Source organism: Pteronotus mesoamericanus, unplaced genomic scaffold, assembly GCF_021234165.1.
Source record: "Pteronotus mesoamericanus isolate MK-2021 breed Mesoamerican mustached bat unplaced genomic scaffold, CSHL_Meso_final contig_116, whole genome shotgun sequence".
Taxonomy (NCBI): domain Eukaryota; kingdom Metazoa; phylum Chordata; class Mammalia; order Chiroptera; family Mormoopidae; genus Pteronotus; species Pteronotus mesoamericanus.
Window position 1 is genome coordinate 43,095,873 of NW_026555027.1, and position 22,920 is coordinate 43,118,792.

The 22,920-nt window shown below is 44.9% G+C and overlaps 2 protein-coding genes across 4 annotated transcripts in view; one reads left to right on the forward strand and one right to left on the reverse strand.

The window, feature by feature from the left end:
- MCF2L2 (MCF.2 cell line derived transforming sequence-like 2) overlaps positions 1 to 22,920 on the reverse strand; it is a 221,869-nt gene that overhangs the window by 58,179 nt on the left and 140,770 nt on the right. The gene's annotated exons all lie outside the window — the stretch shown is intronic.
- B3GNT5 (UDP-GlcNAc:betaGal beta-1,3-N-acetylglucosaminyltransferase 5) lies at positions 11,963 to 22,210 on the forward strand. The gene is made up of 2 exons (XM_054581109.1): positions 11,963 to 12,038; positions 20,706 to 22,210. The coding sequence occupies exon 2, from the start codon at positions 21,006 to 21,008 to the stop codon at positions 22,149 to 22,151; it is 1,146 nt and encodes a 381-aa protein (XP_054437084.1). The 5' UTR covers positions 11,963 to 12,038; positions 20,706 to 21,005; the 3' UTR covers positions 22,152 to 22,210.

The window sequence follows — 22,920 nt, forward strand, 5'->3', positions numbered from 1 at the left end:
CAAGTATTGGCACTGATTTTTTAAGAAGTCACTTTGGAGCAAAGAGGATAGGTAATTATTATTATTATTACTTTTTTTGTAAATCAATCAGAATTATACCAATTTTTGTCAGATTGGCAAAAAAAAATAACACTTTTTGGTATGCTGAAGAGTTTTAATAATTAGTTTATGTGTGCCATGAGATTTAAAAACATTGAAAACCGCTGCTATAGATTCATATAATGATGATGCTGAAACCAATGCTATTTTAAAGCTTTATAAAAGGTCTAATGAATATTAACAGTTTCTTGGTTCCTGGAAGGCTAACAGTTTTGCACAATTGCTGTCCTCTCTTTTTCACTTTTGTATTTCAGTCTCTATATTTTGTTTTATGTTAAATGGGTTTGATCTCAGTACTTTGATGTATTTAGGGTAAATTACCTCAAATTGTTTTTTGGAAGAGGATGGGGCATAAATTATTATTAAAGTTTATCTGGATGGATGCTCGCTCTTCAATATCATGTAATAAATAATGACAAAATAATTTCATGCATACTTCATTTTTTAAAAGAGATTGATTATAAACACAATCCCATTAATCCTAATTCAAGTTAACAATCCTGCATTTGCGTAGCATTTTTAGGCATTATAAAGGTTTTCTTTTTTTTTTTTTAATTTTGGTGATCTCTGGTTGGTGTGGCTCACTTGGTTGGAGCGTCCTCCTGTAGATCAAAATGTCAGGGATTCGATTCCTGGTCAGGGCACACATCCAGGTTTTGGGTTCGATCCCCAGTTGGGTGTACGAGAAGGTAACTAATAAACATTTCTCTCTAACATCGATGTTTCTCTCTCTCTCTCAGTCTCTCTCTCTCTCTCTCAGTCTCTCTTTCTCTCTGACTAAAAACAATGAAAAAAAAATGAAGCAATGAAAAAATGTCCTCAGGTGAGGATAAAAAAAATCAATGAATATATGCTTGTGTGAAGATTAAAAAAATTGTGGTGAAATATACATGACATAAAACTTAACCACTTAAACAAATTTTAAATGTCCAATTCAGTAGTATTAAGTACATTGGCAATGCTGTGTAACCATCACCAGAATATTCCCATCATCCCATAGAGAAACTCTGTACTCATTAAACACTAACTCCACATTCCTCCTTGCCCCTGGTAACCTCTATTCCACTTTCTATATCTCTGAATTTGCCTATTGTAGGTACTCCATATAAGTGGAATCATAGAATATTTGTTCTTTTGTGTCTGACTTATTTGACTTAGCATAATGTTTTCAATGTTCATTCATGTTGTAGCATGTGTCAAAACTTCATTCCTGTTCAAGGCTGAATATCTTTCATAGCTTTTATACACTACATTTTTTTTATCCATTCATCTGCTGATGGATACTTGGGTTGTTTCCACCTTTTGGCTATTGGAAACAATACTGCTATAATCGTTGATGTGCAAGTCTCTGCTTCAGTCTCTGCTTTCAATTTTTGGAGTTGGTGGGGTGGGGGGCGGTATATGAGGTCTGTCCAGAAGGTGTCCATCCATGTCATACGAAAAATAGAGACATTTATTAAAGAAGATACAAGATACAAAAAACATTGTACATAGGACAATGATGCCTCAGTCCCCTTCAAAGTAGGCACCTTGGGACCTCACACAGTTCTCCCAGTGTCTCTTCAACTTTTCAAAACACTCTGCAAAATCCTTTGTTGGAATCACCATCAGCTGTCCAATTTTATTTTCCTAAATCTCATCAGTGATCTGAAACCTCTTCCCTTTCAAAGGTGATTTTAGTTTTGGTAAAAGCCAGAAGTCTCAGGGCACCAAATCTGGGCTATAGAGGGGCTGGGTCACTTGGGTGATTTGATGTTTTGCCAAAAAACTACATGAGACATTATGCATGAGTGGGCATATTGTTGTGATGGAGCTGCCAATCACCAGTTGCCCATAGCTGTGGCCTTCTGACTTACCCAAATAGTTTCCACTGAGGAATGTTTGAGCTTAATGCAAAATTTGATACAGATCATTGCTTTACTTGCTCAGTCGTTTTGAATGTGATGGCCACACAATATGCATGCTCACTTAATGATGTCCATCACTTCTTCCTGATTAGTACAGTGAAGTCATCATTGTTCACACATGCACATTAAAGTCCACTCTCCTTGGCTGCCAGGTTACGTTGACATCACGCAAACCATTCTCATTATATTAACAATGGCTAGACTTTTTCCAGACAGGCCTTGTATAAGCAGAAACAGTCTTGCTGGATTACATGGTAGTCCTATTTTTAACTTCTTGAGAAACCCCCCAACTGTTTTTCCAAAGCAGCTGTACCATTTTGTACAGAGCTTCTCCAGGGCAGATGTCCTGTCTTATTTGTCCCTGTCCCATGTCTTCGAAGTAGGTAAATCCCAATAAATGTTTATGAAATGGATGAATGATAAATTGAAGGAACAGAAAGACACCAATTCTGTGAGTGAGAGATATTGTTAGTCTCATTTCACAGAAGAGGAAATTTAGACTCACAGCATTAAGTGATTTGATCGAGGTCAAACTGCTGGCTAGGCACTGCCAACAAGATTTCAAGGATGGGCCTTCAGCTCTAAAACCAGTGACAAGGGAACTGATGTGCCACGGGTGAATGAATGTCAGTCCCCTGAAATAGTACTCAATATTCTGACCCTGCAGTATAGCTCCATAAGTGACAGGACCTGCACAGTAAGGACACAAGTAAGGAAACTGGCTCAGGCCGTTGCGTTTATGCCTAGCATTCAAGAAATTGGGCTCAAATTTCAGAGCCATGGTGCACAAGCACATCTTCAATCCAAACACAGAAAGATGTTATGTGAGAGATTTCTGGTACACCAAGGAGTTCATGGAATACTGCTCATAGGAAAACCATTAGTTCAATTCATGGGAAAGCATAGGACTGGTGCTAACCCCATCAGGAGTATCCAAGTAACACGATAATCTTCAATGAAGAAAAGAGATTATGAAACAATTAATAAGCTTCCACGTCATGCAAACACAAAAAAGTCTATTGCAAAGAGGAAATTCCCAAAGATTAAAAAGAAAAGTATAAAGTAATCAAAGGTCAAAAGACATTAAGAGCAGACACACTGCCTTCTCTGCCCTGTGCACCTTCTTTGCTGACCTGTTCCCTTCTTCCCTTCACCATCGAAATACCTCCCTACCCATCAGTCTTCAAATGCTTCCTGTAGACCTGTATCTTTATCTCTCCTGCAGATATCCTAGTATTCTATTACTTCCTTTCCTCCCAAGAGGTTTGTTTGTTTACTTATTATGATAGAAACACCTCTTCCAGACATATTGTTCTCTCTTTCTGGGATCCCTTAACCGTGTATCCGCAGGATTAAATATGTGTTTAATATTAGTTTTATGGCCTTAGATCATCAGACCAACCAAGTCTGATTCATGAAATGTGTATTCTTGCACACAAAATTATTTATTAAGGATTTCAGAATTGGCTTTTTAGGAGGGATGTTACATGAAAAATAAATCTCAGTATAGCAAAACTATTTCTAACTCTTAACTAATGGGCCACTTACTTTAAATAATACTCAATATACATCACAGGCAGGCCTATAACTGCCTTTTATTATTGGTTTGAGTGGGATTTGAACCATATATGCTTCATAAAGCAAGCAATGGGGACTTAGCGATTATTAACTGTTAAGCAAATATAGAAATATATTGTCCTGGCTGGTGTGGCTCAGTGGATTGAGCAGCAGCCTGCAAACCAAAGAGTTGCCAGTTCGATTTCCAGTCAGGGCAGGTCCCCCATCAGCAGTGTGCAAGAGGCAACCACACATTGATGTTTCTCTCCCTTTCTTCCTCTTGTCCCCTCTCTCTAAAAATAGATAAATAAGATCTTTTTAAAAAAGAAAATATGGAAATATAGAGAATTTATTCTATCTAGTTGTCCTTAAAATATCAGCACAACCAACCTTACATGCTAAATTCCTGACACAGATGGTTGCACCTGGGCCAGGCCTGCGGCCCCCTCCCCCACAATGGGAGTCAATAACTATTTCCCCGGCATCTGCTGTAATTTTGTTGTTTTCTCCGTCACAGGACCCAAAGTGTTTGGCTCCGTTGAGGTAGCTGTGGCAAGGCTGGTACCAGTTGTCTCTTAACGTATGACCGTTAATCCAACGGCACTGAAGATTGTCCCTACACAATGTCACTCCTTCACTCCTGAGTAGGGGACAAGAAGATGGAGTTGGAGGCAGTCCCTGGGAACCGGCACAGAACCCTGAATGGCTCTGGGAGTAAAGCGTGTGTCTGATCCGCAGGTGGGGAGGGGAGGCCATGCCGAGACCCTCGGCAGGGAGAGGGACCCGGCCACGGTCCCTGGGGCCGTCTGAGCATTTGCCCCGCGGAGGAAACCTGTGCCAGCCTCCCTCCCGCCGCGGTTCTCTTCCCCCACCCTCTCCCCCGAGTGAGCCCAGCTCTGCTGGGCCAAGGAGGGTCCCAGAGACCAGGGCCTGCCTGTCGCAGGCTGTCCCTGCCCCTGTCCCTGGGGGGACCCTGCTGAGGGGTCGAGGGGCGCAGAGAGAGGCAGGCCTTGAGCGTTGATGTGGGAGACGATCGGCGCGGGAGGCCCCTGCAGGTGCAGGGAGGCGAGAAGGGAGGAAAGTGGGATTGGAGAGCGGCCTGCGGCGAGCGCCTCTGTGCGCCCCCGGCTCCCTGGGCTCCCGGTTCCAGGCGTGCCCAGCGCGGCCGGGCCCCGTCCAGCCGCCAAGTCCCGGAATCGCGGGACGGTGCCCAGGCGCCAAACCACGGGAGCAGCAGCGAGAGCCGACGGAGGGGCCGCGGGCCGCCGGGGCCAGCTCTGCGGCCTGCGGGCCTGAGGGAGAGGCTCGCCGGGGCCCTGGTGCTGCGGGCCAGGCTTCTCGGAAGGACGGTCTGAGCGTCGGATGGCTGCGGGAAGCGTTCAGCAAGCGTTCGACGCAGGCGGCAGTTGCTGCGTGTGTATCCACTCCGTGCAGAGCGTCGGGGGCTTCTTCAAGGGGCCCGGAGGCCGGGACGAGGAGGCCGTGCGCTGCGCCCTCGGGAGGCCTGCGGACTCTCAAAGCGCAGGGAACACAGGCCCACAGACAATGTATGCGGCGACAAAATGCCCGCTGTGCCTGACATGCCACGCCCTGGGCTGGGTCACCGGTGAGGAGAAGAGGATTCTGGCCCTTGGGACAGAAAGTTCCATGCAGGCAGCGGCTCCCAAACACGTGTTTGATATTCCATTTTAGACACGTTAAGCTGAAGACTCATGTGCCACGTTGAAGTGAAGGCAGTCACGTGCGGAGCTCAGAATCCACAGAAATATTAGTCAGGGGTCAAGGCAATGGGTGAGCTCCCCAGGCAGCGAGGGCGGGGAGGCAAGAACACGCAGCGGCCCGCGTGGGCGGCAGTGGCGGGAGGGCCGCAGAGCAGGCGGCGGCGGCGGCCGAGGACGTGCTGCGTTCCTTTAGCGGCCGATGCTGGATTCCAGGGATGGAAACGCAGCAGGCCCTGCGGTAGAGACGACGGGCTGCGGCATGAAGACCGCCTGGGCCAGCTCCTCAGTGACAGGAGCTCTCCGCAGCCCGAGGTGGGCGCGAGGACGGGGGCCGTGCACCGGCCCGAGGATCGCCCTGCTCGGCCGGTCCCACTCGTCACTGTTTCTGCATTCAGTCCTCGCTGCACCCTTCCAGGCAGCAATGACCGTGGGGTGCAGGGAGTTCGGGCACTTGCCCAGACCCAGCGGCCAGCGGGAGGCCAGGGCAGGTTCCACGCCCTCTCTCTCGCGCCGCCCGGCCTTGCGTGCACACGCTCGGGTTTTAGAACCTGCCGCGTGTGGTCTGTCTGGATTCACAGGACGGGGCCTGGACAGGGTCCGTGAGGGCACATCCTGCCTAAGAGAATTCAGGAAGGGCACGTTGTCTGGGCCAGCCGAGCCTGGCGCTACGTCGATATGCTTCAGTTGTGTTAGGCAAGAGCGGTCAGGTATTAAACCTGTTTCTCTTCTCTTTATTTCATTAATGCTTTTTTCTTTTTCAGGTCTCCGTTGCTCCCACCATCTCTTAGGTTCTCTTGTACTCAGGTTTCAAGGCTTCTTTCCCCACAGCTAGTGATACATGCCTCTCTGCCCTTGTCTCTCGTCCTGTCTCCTACATCTGCTTCTCCCGCTTCTTTTGCTCTGACTTGTCCTAACTCTAACAAGCAAATTGCAGTTTTTCTCATTTTTTAAGTTTACCCTCTTGACGTCCCAGTTTTCTTTTTCCAGTACTGTCCATAGTTTCTAGTGCTCTGTGGAGCAAAGTCCTGATGGTGAGATTGAAAGTCATTTATAAATCTTATCATAGTGGTTTTTGTTTACAAGCATCTACTGTGGACAAACAGGGCAAAGTGGTAACGTTTTCCTTCTTTGAGATCGTCAAATCGGCATCACCACTATCATCTAATCTTATTTCCAATTAATTTCAAATTTTTCAGGCACTTCCTCCCAATAAAAGAAACTGAGTGCTTTGTTCTATACCATCAATTCTATCATTCTCTTTCTCTCTCTCTGGGGTGGGATGGGGAGCCAGCTTGCTGTGGGAAATGCTCCCAGAGGAGCAAAGGAGCCTCCCAGACTGCTGCCCCTTCCCTGTGTGGTGTGTGCATGTGGGCACCAGGGCAGGCGTTCTGGGCCAGTCTGTTCATTCTCTTCTCTCATCCACACTCCTCCTCCCAACACAAGCCACACATCCTCTCACCAATCTCCTGACTTACTTGCAAAGTGATTTATATTTGTCTGGAGTATATTTCCATATAGGGTGATGTGAATATGTGATTTTTGCATGTATATCAATGTTCTGGTCACTTAGTATTTCTTATGGGTACAATCCTCTATGTCTTTGCATGTGGAATACTCTTGTACTGACACATGGACCTATGTGGGCCTAGTTCCAAATGACCCAAATGGAACATAATGGTAATTAAATATTTCCACATAAATACAACATACAGCCATGATAGCTGGGGGGAATGCACATGCGATTGCTATCAGGATTTTATTTTGCATTGGTATAGAAGGGAGGTGACTAGCGCGCTAACAATGAATTAGCTTTCTTATGGGTCACTGTCAGTGACCCCCTTACAAATTACATCATACGAATATTTCTGTCAGTGGTCTGACATGCATATGGCATTATAGTCTCTGAATGGATAATAGCAGCACTGAGTCATTCTCTCTCTCTCTCTCAATATATGAAAAGAATTGCATGGTTCAGCCCTGGTCGGGTAGCTCAGTTGGTTAGAACGGCATCCTGATAGGGTGTGAGTCCATCGCCAGGGATCAGGGCTTAAAGAATACAGTTACAAACATCCTGAGACTCTAGTTTGAAATAACAAGTACAATATTGTAATCATCGTAATTTCACATTCTGATTCAGTAATCTTTTAACCTATTACCTGCCTGTCTCCTTTTACAATAAGAACCCCAAAGCTTTTTTCTGTTACATTCTGAAATATACACAATTATAAAATCATTGAAATTATTACCTCTGTTAAATGATAATGTTTGTTCTATAAGAAGGCTAAAACAACATTTGGGGACTAGGACACCAAACCCACAAAGGATTTAGTTACTCTTTCCTTCAGAAGGAATTTACATTCTCTTGATTTTGTCTAGTGATGTGTGCTAAGTACGTAGGGCAGGGAAAACAGCTCAAAGAAGACATCCCTGTGGATTCTGGTTCACAGTTGATCATCTGAGTATATCTCAATTAACTAAAGAGGCGTGGGGGAGCACCTTCTGGGTTATCATGCACCCAAAGGAGCTGAATTGGGTAGGGCCCATTATCACCAACACTGCCAGGTTGGTGGCAGAGGAGCAGGCCAGGCTGGGTGGCCAAGAACGCGCGCCCCGCAGCGCTCTGGGAGAGGCTCCGGGCTGCCGCGCCCCCACCCTCCGCCCGAGCTCCCGATTGGGTCGCTCTCCTCTGCCACTCCAGCCCTGTCCCGCGGGGGAAGCGAGCGAGCCCATCCAGCGCTGACTGCCCAGTCCTCGACCAAGACCGGCATAAAGTGGCCAAGGATTTGTCTTGAGACCATCGACTTTTGCTCCTATGTCAGGAGAGCCGACCCCCGATTTGGGAGTTTAAGGAGCTGTGCTTGGACTGGTGAGTTTTGCTGTAAGCTCTCTTTGAAATTAAACTGGGCTTGAAGGTCAACTCATTGGGGGCCGGGGTGATTCCTTCCCACCGCCCCCCCACCCCCCACGCTCCCTTGCGTTTTTAAAACTAACCGCTGCAGTGAAGTTTTTGTTTGCTGTAAATTAGTTTCCGTCCTTTGTCTTTTCGCCCCCAGAAGCTTACTGTTTAAGTGGTGTGACAAGAGCTGTTGTTATCAAAACTAGCTTGCTCTTACAGCTCTTACTCTAAAAGGGAAAATAAAATGATGAGGGAGCCGTAACGCAAAACTTCTCTCCTTTAGATGAGGAGCTGTCGCTTGTTCTTAACGAATGGATTATTCTCTCCCCTAATGAAAAGTGTATTGAGACCAGCTGTTTCATATGTAATTAATGTGAGCGATCGTACGATTAAAAAAATTCCTCTACAGCCGACCTCATCCTTAATCGGGCCGAGCCCCCGAGCTTCCCCGCGGGGTGGAAATGCAGTCTTCCCTTCCGGATCACTAAATGGGCGAAGCTCTCGTACGCTGGTGTGGTAAAGTCTAAACTTTCCTGATGGGTTGTTCCTTGCGGGGGGACCGGAGACCGGTTATTGCGGCCGCCCAGCCTCCGCCCCGCCCCTGCCCGGCCGGCCGCCCCGCCGCGCCTCCTTCGCTGGAGCAGCTCGGGACTATGGAAAGGCAGCTCGGAGTCTTCTGCCCGCTCTGCAGCAGGCGAGGTCTGTTAGGGCCGAGCGGGGAAGAGAGTCTCCGCGAGGTGAGGGCACGCTCGTTCGCCAGGCGGGGCTCTGGGACTTCAGGTTGGAAGCGCGCTGGGGCCGGGAAGCGCGGCTCGGGGCCGGGAAGCGCGGCTCGGGGCCGGGAGGCGGGGGCGGCCCTACCCGCCGTGGGGCCCTGCTGCGGGCCGCAAAAGGGCCGCAAAAAGCGCGGCGGAGTAGGAGGGCGCGCTTCCTCCCGGAGCGCCTTTGTTAGCTCTAGCTTGGGGGCGGACGCCGACGACCGAGACCCCCGGGCCGAGACCCCCCTCGGGTGCATCAGGTAGGCTGGGGGGTGGCTGGGGGGCCGGAGCTCCGCTGCGGGTAAAGTTTCCCAGGGTCTGGCGGGTTCTCTTCCCGAAGAAGCTCCAGCAAGGCGGCCGCCACGGCGCTATGCCGAGCGAGACTCGCCCGAGCGCGGGAGACCGGAGGCCTCGGTTTCCGGCGGGCCCCCAACCTGGCTGGGGCTGTCCCGGGCTGCAGGGATGGATTGGAGTGTAAAGCCTGCGTCGTGGTGGAAATTAAGAGCCGCCAGACTGGGGAAGCTTTCGGCGAGGTACTGGGTGGGGAATGCAGACGAGGAAGTGAGGGGAACAGGGAAAGGATCCCTCGTCCTAGCGGGAAGTTTTCTGCCATTCTTTTTATTTTTTGACTCCGCCGAATTTTATTTTGCATCCCCAAGTGACACAGTCAGTCAGTTGCTTACTCAGATACTATATAGTTGAAAGTAGCACCGACGCTAACTACACACTCTATATATTTTTTCTTTCCCAGTGTCGGTTTTCATAGGTTATGGGTCATGTTAAAGGGACACCTATGCTGAAACTACAGTGGCGGGTGGTGGCTTGTAACTCCTATTTAGGGTAATTCTCTGATGAAAGTACAGCTACTGGGATTGGATTTGTTCCTCTGTGCCTTTATTTTGGGAAACTCTGTGCCTGGTCTCTATGGGTGAAGGGAAAGGGATGTGAGGAGCTGAAACTGACCCAGAAAAGGACGGTTGAAGGTAGTTGTATTAAGTAGTGGCGTTGAAAAGATCCCATCCTGAACTTTCTGAAAGGGGGATTGGTGATTAGCAGCAAAGGTTTTAACTTTCTCAAAAGAAACTTATGGTAGATTTTATATCTTGTTACAGGGGAGGGGGTGCTTCTTTTTTGGGTCAACTCTTTATTTTAAAGCCAGATACATTCAATTCCTGAAATATTTCCTTTATATACTTAAAATGAACCCTTCTCTCTCCTGCTCCTTCTCTCTCCCTTCCTTTCCCCTGCCCAGGGGCAGTCTCCCTGAGTGTTTATTAAGCACCTTCTGGGGATGAGGCCGACTCAGTCTAACCCATCTGAGTCCTCCACCCTGACAAGTTAATAGGGGAGGAGTGTTCTGAGAGGGAAGGTTAACGCTGTAGCCCAGAGGAACTGTTCTTGGGGAAATGAGAAATGAGGGATGAGTAGGAGGCATAAATGGTATTGCATGTAACTACTTTGCTCCCCTCCCCCAATCCTCAAAAGGTGAATTTTCAAAATAAAGTGTAGGCTATAGCAAATAAAAATGTCACTTTATATTTCACTACAGTGGAGATCAAATTACCCTTCTATAAAAGACTGATTCAAATGATGTGATTGTAGGAAAAGAAAATAACTTTCTAATTCTCAAATATAGAACAGCTTGAATCATAACTCATGGGTTTTGAAATGGGTCATCTTTTAAAATGGGTCACTTTGGCTAGAATCATTGCACTTGGTGACCTTCAAATTTGTAAAAGTACAGTTCTTTCTGACGATAAGCTACACAAGTCTGTACATAACAAAACAGGATGTGGTGGTGGTAGAAAGAAACTAGAAGAAATTCAGAAGGAAACTGTCTCTTCTCAAAGTAAAAAAATGTATCCTGTCTTTTTGGGATTTTGTATATGCTCAGTTCAGTAGATCTAAGCTTTGCATTTGATGTCACTTTATACTTTTTTGGGTGGTAATATTTCCATAGAAATATTGCCATTATTGTATTGCCATTCTTGTATTCTGTTGTTAGAAAAATCTTGTGAGGAGATGCGTATGTTGCATCCATGTTCCATAAATTGAGGCACAGCATATTATTCCAGGAGCTCTGCCATTTGACATAGAATGTCTGCTAGCAAAGATTTAGCTGGAACAGTGTAAATCTAAACTATCACAGTATGCATATATATATATAGGAGGTATAAGAATCGTTATGTTTAAAGATAAAGAAAGTTGATTTACTGAGATGATCACACTTTGAATAAACACAAGTGATTTTTTTTCTTTTTTTTACATTTGAATGCTGGAAATTCAGAGGCTGACTTTGATCTGTAGTTTGGAATGTTCTACCATGTCTGCAGATAGTAAGCTTCCAAGTTAAAATACTATTACACAACTTAAGATCCACCAAGATTTCATATTTTGTCTTTTATTCCTTTCTTCCAGGCCTTTCTACATCTTTCTGACAGTTAGGTTAAAACGTTGACTGAACTCAGGTTTTCTCCATAATTTACAGGGTCTCGTAACCTTTGGTTTTGTCATCATTACTGAAATGTGTTTTTAAGTGCTTGTGGGAATGATATTGTTCTTTCCTGTGAAGGCCAATAGAAGACCATGTTCAGTCATTTAGTAGTAATATGTGTTTGGGAAGTGGTGAGTGGCCCTTAGCAATCAGATCAGTATTTTAAAAAACTCGTATCTAATGAACAGTTTGAGAAGAATATTAAGAGTATACGTCATCATTTTGAGAGGAAAATAATCCCTGAAGACTACTGGCCATCTGCTATTTAAACCATCATGGTAGAAAGATGCAGGAACAGTTTCTAGAGAGGAAGTTAGCGTACATAGATTGCTTGATCTGCACCATAGTTTGTCAATAAATCATCTCAGATGATCCTTAGAAAACACTGTGGTATGTGTTTTAGAGACAAGTCAAATTCATGAGACCAGTAAATGGAAGTACCAGAATATAAATCTACTCTTGTTCACGTTCTAAAAATCTTGGTTGTTTTACTCTTGCCTCCATCAGGTTGGTTCCAGGTTGTACTGGATCGTTTACTCTGGTAAGAGATCTGCACTGGAAACGTCACCGAAGCCTTCCCAGCATCCCACTGTGGCCTGCCGCACAGTACGTGAGAAATTAATATTTGTTGAATTAATTAAACGTATGCATTACGTATTTTCAGGGCTTTCCAGCATAATGCTTGGAGCAGGGTAGGTGCTTAATAAATGGTAGTTAACTTATTATAATAAATGTTAATTAAGTGAGACAGAAATATATATACCTAATGTTTTTCATCATTATTTACTGTTTGTACTAGTGAACCCTCAATTAAATGTTGTTTCCAAATATAATGTTCAGAAGAGGACATATGAACTGCCATTAGATGACAGGCTTATATGTATAGCTTATATAATAGGTTTATAAAGGGTTAGATTGTCAACTGATTTCTAAATCACTATTTCACATATCACAATTTGACCTCCTCTCTGTATGACTCTTCTCCTTTCATTTCATCCGTTACTTATTCATCAAATACTTGCTTAAAATATGTGCTGTGAGCTCTATACTTTTTTCTCTATTCTTGTTCCTCCTTCTCACCTCTTTTTTTTTTTTTTAAATCCCCTTTGCCACTTTGGCTCTTCTCCCTTAAATCCTCTATCTTCTTTGTGGAGGAAAGACTTTATGCACCCAAAGGACACAGACTCACAAGGCCACTTTTGCCCATTGTCCAGTGCTACTGGGATCAATAAAAGGAAGCAGGGAAAATTGAGCTGGAGGGTTAGGAAACGGTATGTTACAAAGAAAATGAGAACAAGCTCTGACAAAATGCAGGTGGCGGGTAGCAAAACACAAGTGACTCCAAACTTCAGACAGTGAAGCAAATTCTTTGCCTCCCTGGACCGCCTCTCTTGCCCCACCTGCACCCTGCCCTCCACCCTGATGGGAGCTCCAGGGGGGCCGCTGTGCCAGCGCCGGAAAGGACGGGCAGCTGAGGAGCTCAGGGACGGGACCTGCACCTAAGCTGGAAGTTATGTGGGTTATGTGGTGAACCCCATGTCTCTGTACCTAAGTGTCTGCTTCTGCAAAATGGAGCGACCATTTCTCAGAGGTTGCTGTGAGACACAGAGAGTGACTGCATATGTAAGGCCTGTGCTGTTCAGTAAGCACAACCATGTCAGCGACTGTTACTAGAGTGGACAAAAGAAGTTTGCTTCTTAAGTGGGCAAGAACAAAACGGACAAGAATTGTATTTAAAAGGAAAGCAGCACTGGCAACCCAAACACCTGTGCTTAAGAACGAATACGGAGGGCCAAGCTTAACACGCAAATGTTTGACCTTTACGAGGCCTGCTTTATACTTCAGCCTTTTTGTTTGTTTCAAATTCTATATACTCAACCTTGTTACTGGAAATTTTTAATGACTTTTAATTTAACTCCTGAAATATAATAACCACATACTCTGTAGTCCTGTGTCTCCAGTTTCCTTAGCACCTGTCCTTACTTAGGGCCTGTCTTTATTTGTTTGTTCATTTGGTATTTCCCTGTCTTTATTTTTTCCATAACCAGCAAACAAAAATTGATCCCTTTGTTAAACTTTGTTAGACACATATATCTTAATTTATTCAATATGGGTGAGGTGCCTGTTACAGGATTTACATTGTTAGCTTTTATAACCCAGCTTTTCTTTCATCCCCCATCTGTGCTTGCTCTGTTGGAATATAAAGTATTTAGACTAACACTGAATCAAGAACTAACTCTTTAAATGTATTCTTTGTGGGGGGATGACAACTCCAAATGACTTTCGATCTTTGCCCATGGCTTAAGCTAAAATTTCATGGCTAGTCACAGCCACAAAACATCTAAAAGATAGCTGTTGTATAGGATTTTTCTTTCTTTACATGCCTCATATTGAAAACACTCCATTTGATTAAAGAATAAAATAAAATTGCCCAGACAGTTGTGGCCCATTGGGTGTCATCCCACAAACTGAAAGGCCGCTGGTTGCTTCCTGGTCAGGGCACATGTCTGGATTGCAGGTTCGGTCCCCCGTTGGGGCACGTACAAGGGACAACCAATAGATGTTTTTCTCTCACATCAGTGTTTCTTTCCCTCTCTTTCTCCTTCCCTTCCCCTCTTTCTACAAATAAAATAAATAAAATCTTTTTAAAAAAAGAATACAGTAAATTTGAGAAGATTTGTGACTTGTGGATTCAAATTTCAGATTGCTTCCTTCCTCCTTGAGCAAATAAAATAGACAAATAGTACTAAACAGAAACGAGTTGTGTTTCTCAGCACCAATTACCACAACTCATTTACTAAGAAAATCTATGAAAATCTATGAAAATTACAGCCTTTTCAGTAAGTTTAGGGCTTTTTATTCCTAATTCCTTTTAACACAGCAATTTGATTCCTGAGGGTTGGCCCTAGCTATGTTTAACAAGAAATAGAAGATCAGACAAGCCAGGTAAAAATTTTTGGAATGTAGAGCAAAATGTAAGATAAAGATGGGACAGAAAATGTCAGGCCCACACATGAAACAAAAATTGTGTTTCACCTGGGACTTTGTCGTAAAATTTTAAATGTAACAGGTATGAAGTACTGAGTCTTTTTTTTGTTTTAATTGTAACTTAGAGGAGCATCATTAGTTTACGATCATACTTTTATCACTTTTCAATGTAGTGCCCCAAGTGAGCGCCTCATGTGCCTCTCCGCAGCCTTGGCCCTGACCTTCGGCGCCTTCGAGGGGGAATGGAGGGGGTGGGTGGGCCTGGGGTGTCTGTGACACTCGTCGGGATGAGAAGCTGACCATGTGCGATGTCTTCTCCTTTCCCTATGAGGCAGGAGGTAAACGCATCAGCTGAGAATGAGGAGGACAGGCCTTGGGAGGGGGAAGACCTAGCATGGCTGGTGGAGAGGCTGGGAGAGGAAGAAGGTCCAGGACAAGTGAAGGACAGTCGCACAGCGTGTGCTCTGCCCACGGCTAGATACTGCCATTTGCGGTGAGGGTGCCTGCCCGGTGGGTCGCACGCTTCTCCGACAGCCTGGCAGGTGTTGTAGGAGCAGAGAAGTAGGGAGTCACCTGAGATCTGGGGTTGTTGGATGGAAGGACAGGAACCAAGGAGAGGAGGGCAAAGGTGCCGATGATTCTTCATCTGAGACAGGAAGTGGGTACGAAGAAAGGTCAGGTTGCTGGGGTGGGGTGAGGGGGTTAGGGGGCAGGCCGGGGTGGGCAGAGGTTCTAAACGAATATAAAGAGGATGTGGTTGGAGAAGGAGTGTCCCGGAGAGTGTGTACTAGAATTCAGAGGAAATGGAGCTCTAAGTGAAGCCTTTCTTCACTTGGACAAAGGACTTTCTTGATGATAAGTTGTCTTGTGTACAGTGGAAAGGAAATGGGAACACAATGGTACATAATGTCATGAAATATGGCTTCCTTAAACTTCTGAGTGTCTTCCTTATGCTCAGAGCACCCACTGCATCTGCAGCCCCGTCTGCCTCCATCTCATAACCGGCTGTACTTCTCTACCCTTGTGTCTCCAGCACCTATACCCAACACAAGTCTAAAACCAAACATATTCCTCCCTCACTTTAACTCCGGAAACCAGTGTTCCCCACTCTGTCAGCAGTGCTTCAAATTGGATCCCATTCCTCCTCCTCAACCCCCATTCCAGATCGCTGAGCAAGTACTGCTGGGTTTTTGTTTTTCTTCAGAGGGTCCTCTCTGTTCCTTCCTTCCCTCCCCACTTCCACTCTGCACCAAGCCCCCCTCACCTCACCTGCCCCACACAAGGCCCTGATAGAACCGGCGTCCTGATCCCCAGCCATCTGCGCCCACCCTGCACGCACTCCCTTCTGCACAAAGCTTAGTTCGCATTGAGAAGAGGGTTATCATCAAAAACAGAGACACGAACCTCTGTGACTCCCTGCTGCCCCGGTGCCCGCTGGCTCCTCTGCCTTAGCCTTATCGCCAGGGTCTCCGTGAGCAGGCCCCGGCCTCCCTGCTTTCAAACACCTGCCTGTGCCTCTGGCGTCACCCCTGCTGCCACTCTGCCCTTTCCGGCCTCGAACAGACTGCCGCCCTTCCTGCAGCCGCCCAGATCCTGCTCCTCCTCAGGCCCTCCTCGTCCAGCTGTCCCTGCTCCCTCCTCCCAGGGACACTGGTACTGTGCCTGGAGCTGCTACTGCCCAAATTAGCGCTGACACAGTCTGCGCCTTCTGGGTCATCCGTGGGAACGGTGTTTTCACGGGGGCACCATGAGTCTCTTCTCAACCAGACGGTGGATGTTTCCCACTGGAGACTCTGAGATGCTACTTGACGGCCCCCACCGCGCCCGGGGCAACCATGGCCACAGCGCACACTCAGACACTTGCAGGGGTCATTGAAACATGGGGCCCTGAGGTGGTTTAACTTGAACTTACACTGCACCATCTGGACTAAAACTTCACAATTTAGAGCAGGTTTGCATGATGTTTTAGGATCACATATGTGGACTTGGCAAAGACATGAGTGGACGGCATGGGTGAAATACCAGAGAGTCAGGGGCCATTAGGGAAACTTGTGGCCTCCGTGGGCGCTAACTCATTTTTCCAGAGAAGTGCAAAGAGCTCTCTTAGGAAGAAATGTCACTGAGTAACTGAGGGGCACACAGCGCCCATCTTTTCTGATGTTCCTACTTCTGTTCTTCCTTCTTCTGACCACTGTCTACGAGGAAAGAGAATATTAAGGATGTCTGTTCCTTCTCAGTCCCCCTAGAAACAAACCCAAGTCATAGTCCAAATATTTGCATATTTTCCTTTAAGCAGTTCTTTGTCCTTTCCTCTCCTACAGTCTTTCCCGTTTCCTACTTCAGCAGGCTCTGAGGCATCTGTAATTTCTATATCCCCTCATTAACAAGACCCTGAAATTCACTCCGGTTGCAGGTGAAGTCACCAAGTCAGAGTGCAGTGAGGGGTGCTTGGGGTTGCACAATAAATCCGGCCCCCAAGGGGGTAGCCCCTGCGTTTCCAGCCTCTTGATTGGTCATGGATCGGAGCTGCAGGCCCACAAAGGAAGCTGCGTCCACAGCATTCTGTTGTGGACATGCTGAGCTTTGCGAGCTTGTTGGGGTGGCTTTGTTTCCTGTGAGGCCCAGCATTTCCTTTCTCCAGGTCGGGCAGCTCTGTGGACTTCAGCCCAGTCCCCTCCCCAGCAGTTTGAATATGGAAGCTAGAAAATGTGCTTTGAGAAGCTGTAAGACTGCAAATCAGAAAAGTGGGCGTCAGTTGCATGTGCTTGGTCTCCATTAGCAAAGACAGAGTTGAGGGCAACATTGTTTAGTTTTAATTAATGAATTTACATTACAGAGATGCTTTTGCCTTTGGTTGGAAAAGGCCGCCTAGTTAAGTATGTTCCATTTGGAGTTGTTCAGGCATTCTTTTGTTACAAAAGAGAAGCTGGGTACTGTGAAAGAGTAGTTTACCTTTTCCAAATCTTCATTCATCTGATCAGTACTATCCCTGGAATTTAGTTCTGTAAATGGTGGGTATGCAGTTCAAGCTACTGTAGGTGAAGAAATCTTTTTTTTAGAGCTTTACATGCTGTACCAAACCAAAATACCTAGCATGGGTTGTTGGCTTCGTGTTAGGTTCTTTGCCATTTTTCAGAAAACTGTTCTGACTCCTTGAGGTCAATTGGGAACAGCTGAGGAAATACAGGAAAATAATGTAAAAATAATGTAAATATATACATATGTGGTGGGGCAATGAGGGGGATAAAATAGGTGTTATGGGCTGGCTGCTAGGTTGTAGTAATGTTAGCAGCTGCAACACCCCAACTGGATGAGTGATAAACCCCGTTCATTGGAAAGATACTAGGGCCTCTGTGAGTCTAGTGAACGTGTGGGAGCTGAGGAGTTAGGCTTGTGGGCTGGTTGTCGCACAAGAAGGTCAGACTTGTAAAAAACTGTGAATGGGTGCCAAGCACAGCGGCTCAGAAATTGAAAGCTATTTTTGTCTATGGTTCCAAAGGTTACTGTCCTCTTTGTTTCCTTTCCAGGGTCTGTTGGAATAGAAACTTCAGGTTAGTTTCAACTGAGAATTTTCTCAGAATTCTTAAAGACATGCTGTCTTAAAAATCTGCTGTTAAGAATTCTCTGTTACTTTGTGTTAAGTGTCCAGATCCTTCAATATGTCTGGTGGGGGAGGCAGAAGGGGATTTCTGCCTTCAGTTGGGCCCTTACTTAAGTGAGCACTGTTAAGACTGAGAGGAAGTCTCCCCACACCCCCAACCAATGAAAATGATTTTGCAAGGTGTAGGCAGATGCCAGCCTTAGAAACTGATGTTTCCTGTTGTCTTTCTCTCCCTACTTAGAGCATTCCATCCATCACCTGCCAGACCAAGGCAGAAATGACTGATAATTGATCTATCCCTTACAGCAGTATTTCCCACCTTTTTGATGGTGAAACACAATAAAAATACATTTGACATTAAACCTGGAAGGTACCTTTTTTCAGTACACTCTGCCAGGCTCTATTCTCTTCTTCATTTTTCTTTTTTAATGTTGGTTGTGACTTCCTAACTGGAACCAGTGGTTTTAAAATCTGTGCCCCGGGGGATAAGATGTTCCAGTGCTGATTATCTCTGGAAGGAGCCTCCCTGGGGCTTGGCTTTCATCTCTGGTCCTCAAAGTTCTGTATGCCTTGCCTTTGCAGCAGTCACTCTAACATGCAGCGATCTTGGGGCATGGGAAATACGGCTGGAGGCAAAAGGCTTAGAGTCTGAAGGAAGCCCCACTGTCAAGGTTAGGAGGATACTGCAGAGCACTCTCAGTGAGTGTGTGCACTTGGTTTCTTATCAGGTGCAAAGGATAGGTGACTTGAGGACAAGGTGGGCCTCTGTCCTGAGGCTGGGATGTGGGCTCAGCTACTCAGCCAGCCATGACCCTGTGGAGCTTGCTCTGTCCTCTCTATGTCAATCTGTTGAAAGCCCAGGAGTCTGATGTGTCAATCCTGAGGGGGTAGCCTATTTCCGCAGGCTAAAGGATGTGGCTTAGTGGTGGTAAGCACTGGGGACAGAGTCCTTCAGGGCAGAAGGTGCTATCTACTAGTTGTGGAAGGAGGAGGATGTGATTGGCTGGGCATCCTGATTTGTAGTTCTTCCCAAGTGACTAACTGTTTGATTGAAAGGTGGCTCCACCCTAAGCATGGTTTTTTCCACTGACATCCAGAGAATGCCTACTGTGTGCCAGGGGCTAACTTGGGTGCTGATGGTAGGCTCTCTACAACATCATGTCTTGCATCAAGGAGTTCATGGAATAATGGCGGGGAGGGGGGGGGCAGCAATTAAATAAAAGTCTCAGTACAGGAATATAAGTATAAGAAGGTACTGGTAATACAGGTAAGAAACATCTTTGACAATGGATGGCCCCAATTCAGACTTCGCAGAGACAGACATAGATCTTATTCAGGATTAGTGGCCTTCTTATTAGGAAGGGGAGGAGGCCACAGGACTGCTGGTACAAATGCTAGCATGTATGAAATAGCAAGTGTAGCTGAGCTTTCAGCCAGTAATTTGGTATCGTCAACTCGTGGAGGGCATCTGAAGGGGTTTGAAGAGCTCAGTTAGTCTCATGGTTAGATTTGAGTTTTAGAAAGGGTGCTCTGACTGGAGAGTAGAGAAGGGCTTGGCCGGGAGTCATTTAGCCTACTGCCCTGGTCGGGATGAGAAGTGAGGATGACATGAGGCGTGAAGAGAGATTTAGAAGAAGCAATTCACAGGATTAAATAACTGGATATAGAATGGAGGAAAAGGAAGACTTTCAGGTTTCTGACATAGATGCATGAAGTCCAAGCAGACACCAATAAGGAGAAAATGGATTTGGCGGGTTTTAGGGGAGAGGACAGTAGAATGGGTTAGAAATGGCAGCGGTGTACCTGTCAGGTAAATTCTCTCTCTACCTCTATATATCTATGTATATTCCCATTTAATTTACATAAAGACTGAGTTAAGCAGTTTTATTCCAATTTTTCAGGTTTCTGGTTAGATGCATGATACAGTGCAACAAATAGTAGGTGGCTGAGCACACACTGGTATTCAAATTTCTAGACTACAAAGATGGCAAGTTTTGGCTATGGTTCTACAGCTTCCAAGTTTTGGATATGTTAAGTTTGAAGTGCCTATTGAATTTCCAAATGAAAAAAGTAAAGAAAGAACATGACTGAATAGATTTGGAGCTCACAAAGTCATTTGGGTTAGAGAGAGTGTGGACTATGCATTTGAGAAGCACCTCTGAACTCCTTGATTATGAACCTTGATTTTAAAATGAAAACCTTACTCTGATTCCTTCCTTGCCTGAGGCAAGCTTTATTGGATTTTTACTAGGATGAACTTTTCATCATTAATCTGTTTTGCCTTGAACTGTATAGCTATTTTCATCCTGACTGTATTTCAAATCAATATAGACATGGATATACCCATTTGAAAGATTTGAACTATAAGTGTATAAGATGATAGCCATTTGGAGGGCTTTCTTTCTTTCTTTCTTTCTTTCTTTCTTTTTTTTTTAGGACTGAGGAGAGAAAAAGGTCTTTGTATCCTGAATGGGAAAACAGTAGAGAGTTCTTTTTTCCCTTTCTCTCCACTCCTCTAAAGTATAGACAGCTGAATGCCTCTCTAAGTGCTAGCTTCCTCATCACCTTTTGTCCAGGTCAGTCCAGTTATATTTAGTTTATAAGGCATTAAGAGTAGTTTATTTCTTGTTCATGACCCATTAACCCCATTCATGTACCATCTTTTCTCATCCTAACTCCCACAGGTTACACTTAACTTTCACATAAGGAAGTACTTGTAATACCTGCACAGCCAGTCACCGGGCTCAATGAAGGATGCCAGTGTGGGGACATTCGAATGTGCCAGCGTCCTCATTCTACAGTGTGTTCAGTTCTTTTGCAATCTCAGCAAAAATGGTATCAAAAGAAAGTATTTTGTGAAATAAGAAGCTCCTTTTATATTTTTAATGATGAACCTGTCTTAAGATGGACATCTGTTCTATAGAATGTAAAGTTCTATGGTCTCAAAGAAGCAAATGCCTGTTTAACACTGATTCTAAATAAAAATGGACATCAGAATGTTTGTTAGTGGCAGAAGAGTGAAAAAATGGCAGTTTGTCCACTTATGTGCCACTTGTTTTATACTGAGCCTCATGGTTTTTTGGGGACCATTTGATAATCACATTGTGAGCCACATGAAATCCTACTCATACAGATACCTCATAAATAGCTATAACTTTGTGAATGAGAGCCTGTCTCTTAAGCACAGCGAGGAAGGAGCTACTCGTTACAAATACTTGATTAACCACAAGGAGAAGTGTCAATCACAAGGCGTCCTCCTCTTATTGTTTGTAAAGACTGCTCCTGAAAACTACAATCGACGTTCTGCAATTAGGAAAACGTGGGGCAATGAGAAGTATGTTCAGTCTCAACTTAATGCCACCATCAAAACTCTGTTTGCCTTAGGAGTACCTTCTAATCCACTGACAAGAGAGGACCTACAAAAGAAACTGTTTCAGGAAGACCAAGTGTACAATGATATAATTCAGCAAGACTTTGCCGATTCTTTCTATAATCTTACTCTGAAATTACTTATGCAGTTCAGTTGGGCAAATACCTTTTGTCCACATGCCAAATTCCTTATGACTGCTGATGATGACATATTTATTCACATGCCAAATCTTATTGAATACCTCCAAAGTTTAGAACAAATTGGTGTTCAAGACTTTTGGATTGGTCGTGTTCATCGTGGGGCACCTCCTGTTAGAGACAAACGCAGCAAATACTATGTCTCCTATGAAATGTACCAGTGGCCAGCTTACCCTGACTATACTGCTGGAGCTGCCTACGTGATCTCTAATGATGTAGCTGCCAAAGTCTATGAGGCCTCACAGACACTTAATTCTAGTCTTTACATAGATGATGTGTTCATGGGCCTCTGTGCCAATAAAATGGGGATAGTACCACAATACCATGTGTTTTTCTCTGGGGAAGGTAAAACTCCTTATCATCCCTGCATTTACAATAAAATGATGACATCTCATGGACATGTACAAGATCTTCAGGACCTTTGGGAGGATGCCACAGACCCTAAAGTAAAAACAATTTCAAAAGGTTTTTTTGGCCAGATATACTGCAGGATAATTAAAATAGCTCTCCTTTGTAGATTAACCTATGTGGACACATATCCTTGTAGGGCTGCTTTTGCCTAATAGTACTTGAATGTTGTATGTTTTCACTGTCACTGAGCCAAACCTGAATGAAAAACCTTTCAATGTTTCCCTATATCCTAAGTGAAATATGTATATGAAAAAAACAAAGAAATATTTTGAAAGCCCAGTCTCTCAGAATGTTTCTTTGATGCTAGAAGCTATTCATTATAACAATCTACTTCATGGCGGCCTAAATTCATTTCAAGGAATTTATATTTAAAATCTTTTTTTCTTAAATCCTCACCTGAGAATACGTGTTTTTTTAAAATTGATTTTTAGAGAGAGAGAAAGAAACATCGATGTGAGAGAGAAACATCGATTGGTTGCCTCCTGTACATGTCCTGACGGGATAGAACCCACAACCTAGGTATGTGCCCTGACTGGGAATCAAGCCCGCAATCCTTTTGGTGTACGGGCTGATGCTCCAACCAACTGAGCCACCCGGCCAGGGCTCAAGGAATCAATATTTAGAAAAGGTTAATGAAAACAAAACTAAAGGAAAATTCAGATTCCCAATGCCACATGTATATGTGAGGTATAGAGAAGTTGTTAAGGAACCTTGGTGTTAGAAGAACTGCATTTGGAAAATACTGAATGTACAGGATAACATTTCAAAGAAAGGAATATATTGTTAAACTAGGCATAGAAGTTAATTTTTATTGAAGAGCACTTGGTGGAGATGGTGGGGGCAGGAGAAGATTGGCATAGGAGAAAGTACATGAATCTGGTAAAAGAAAGTCTCATGTTCTTCGGAGAATATTTATGAAAA

Excerpts from the sequence above, each read along its gene's own strand:
- B3GNT5 (XM_054581109.1), top strand. The coding sequence starts at position 21,006 with ATGGACATCAGAATGTTTGTTAGTGGCAGAAGAGTGAAAAAATGGCAG.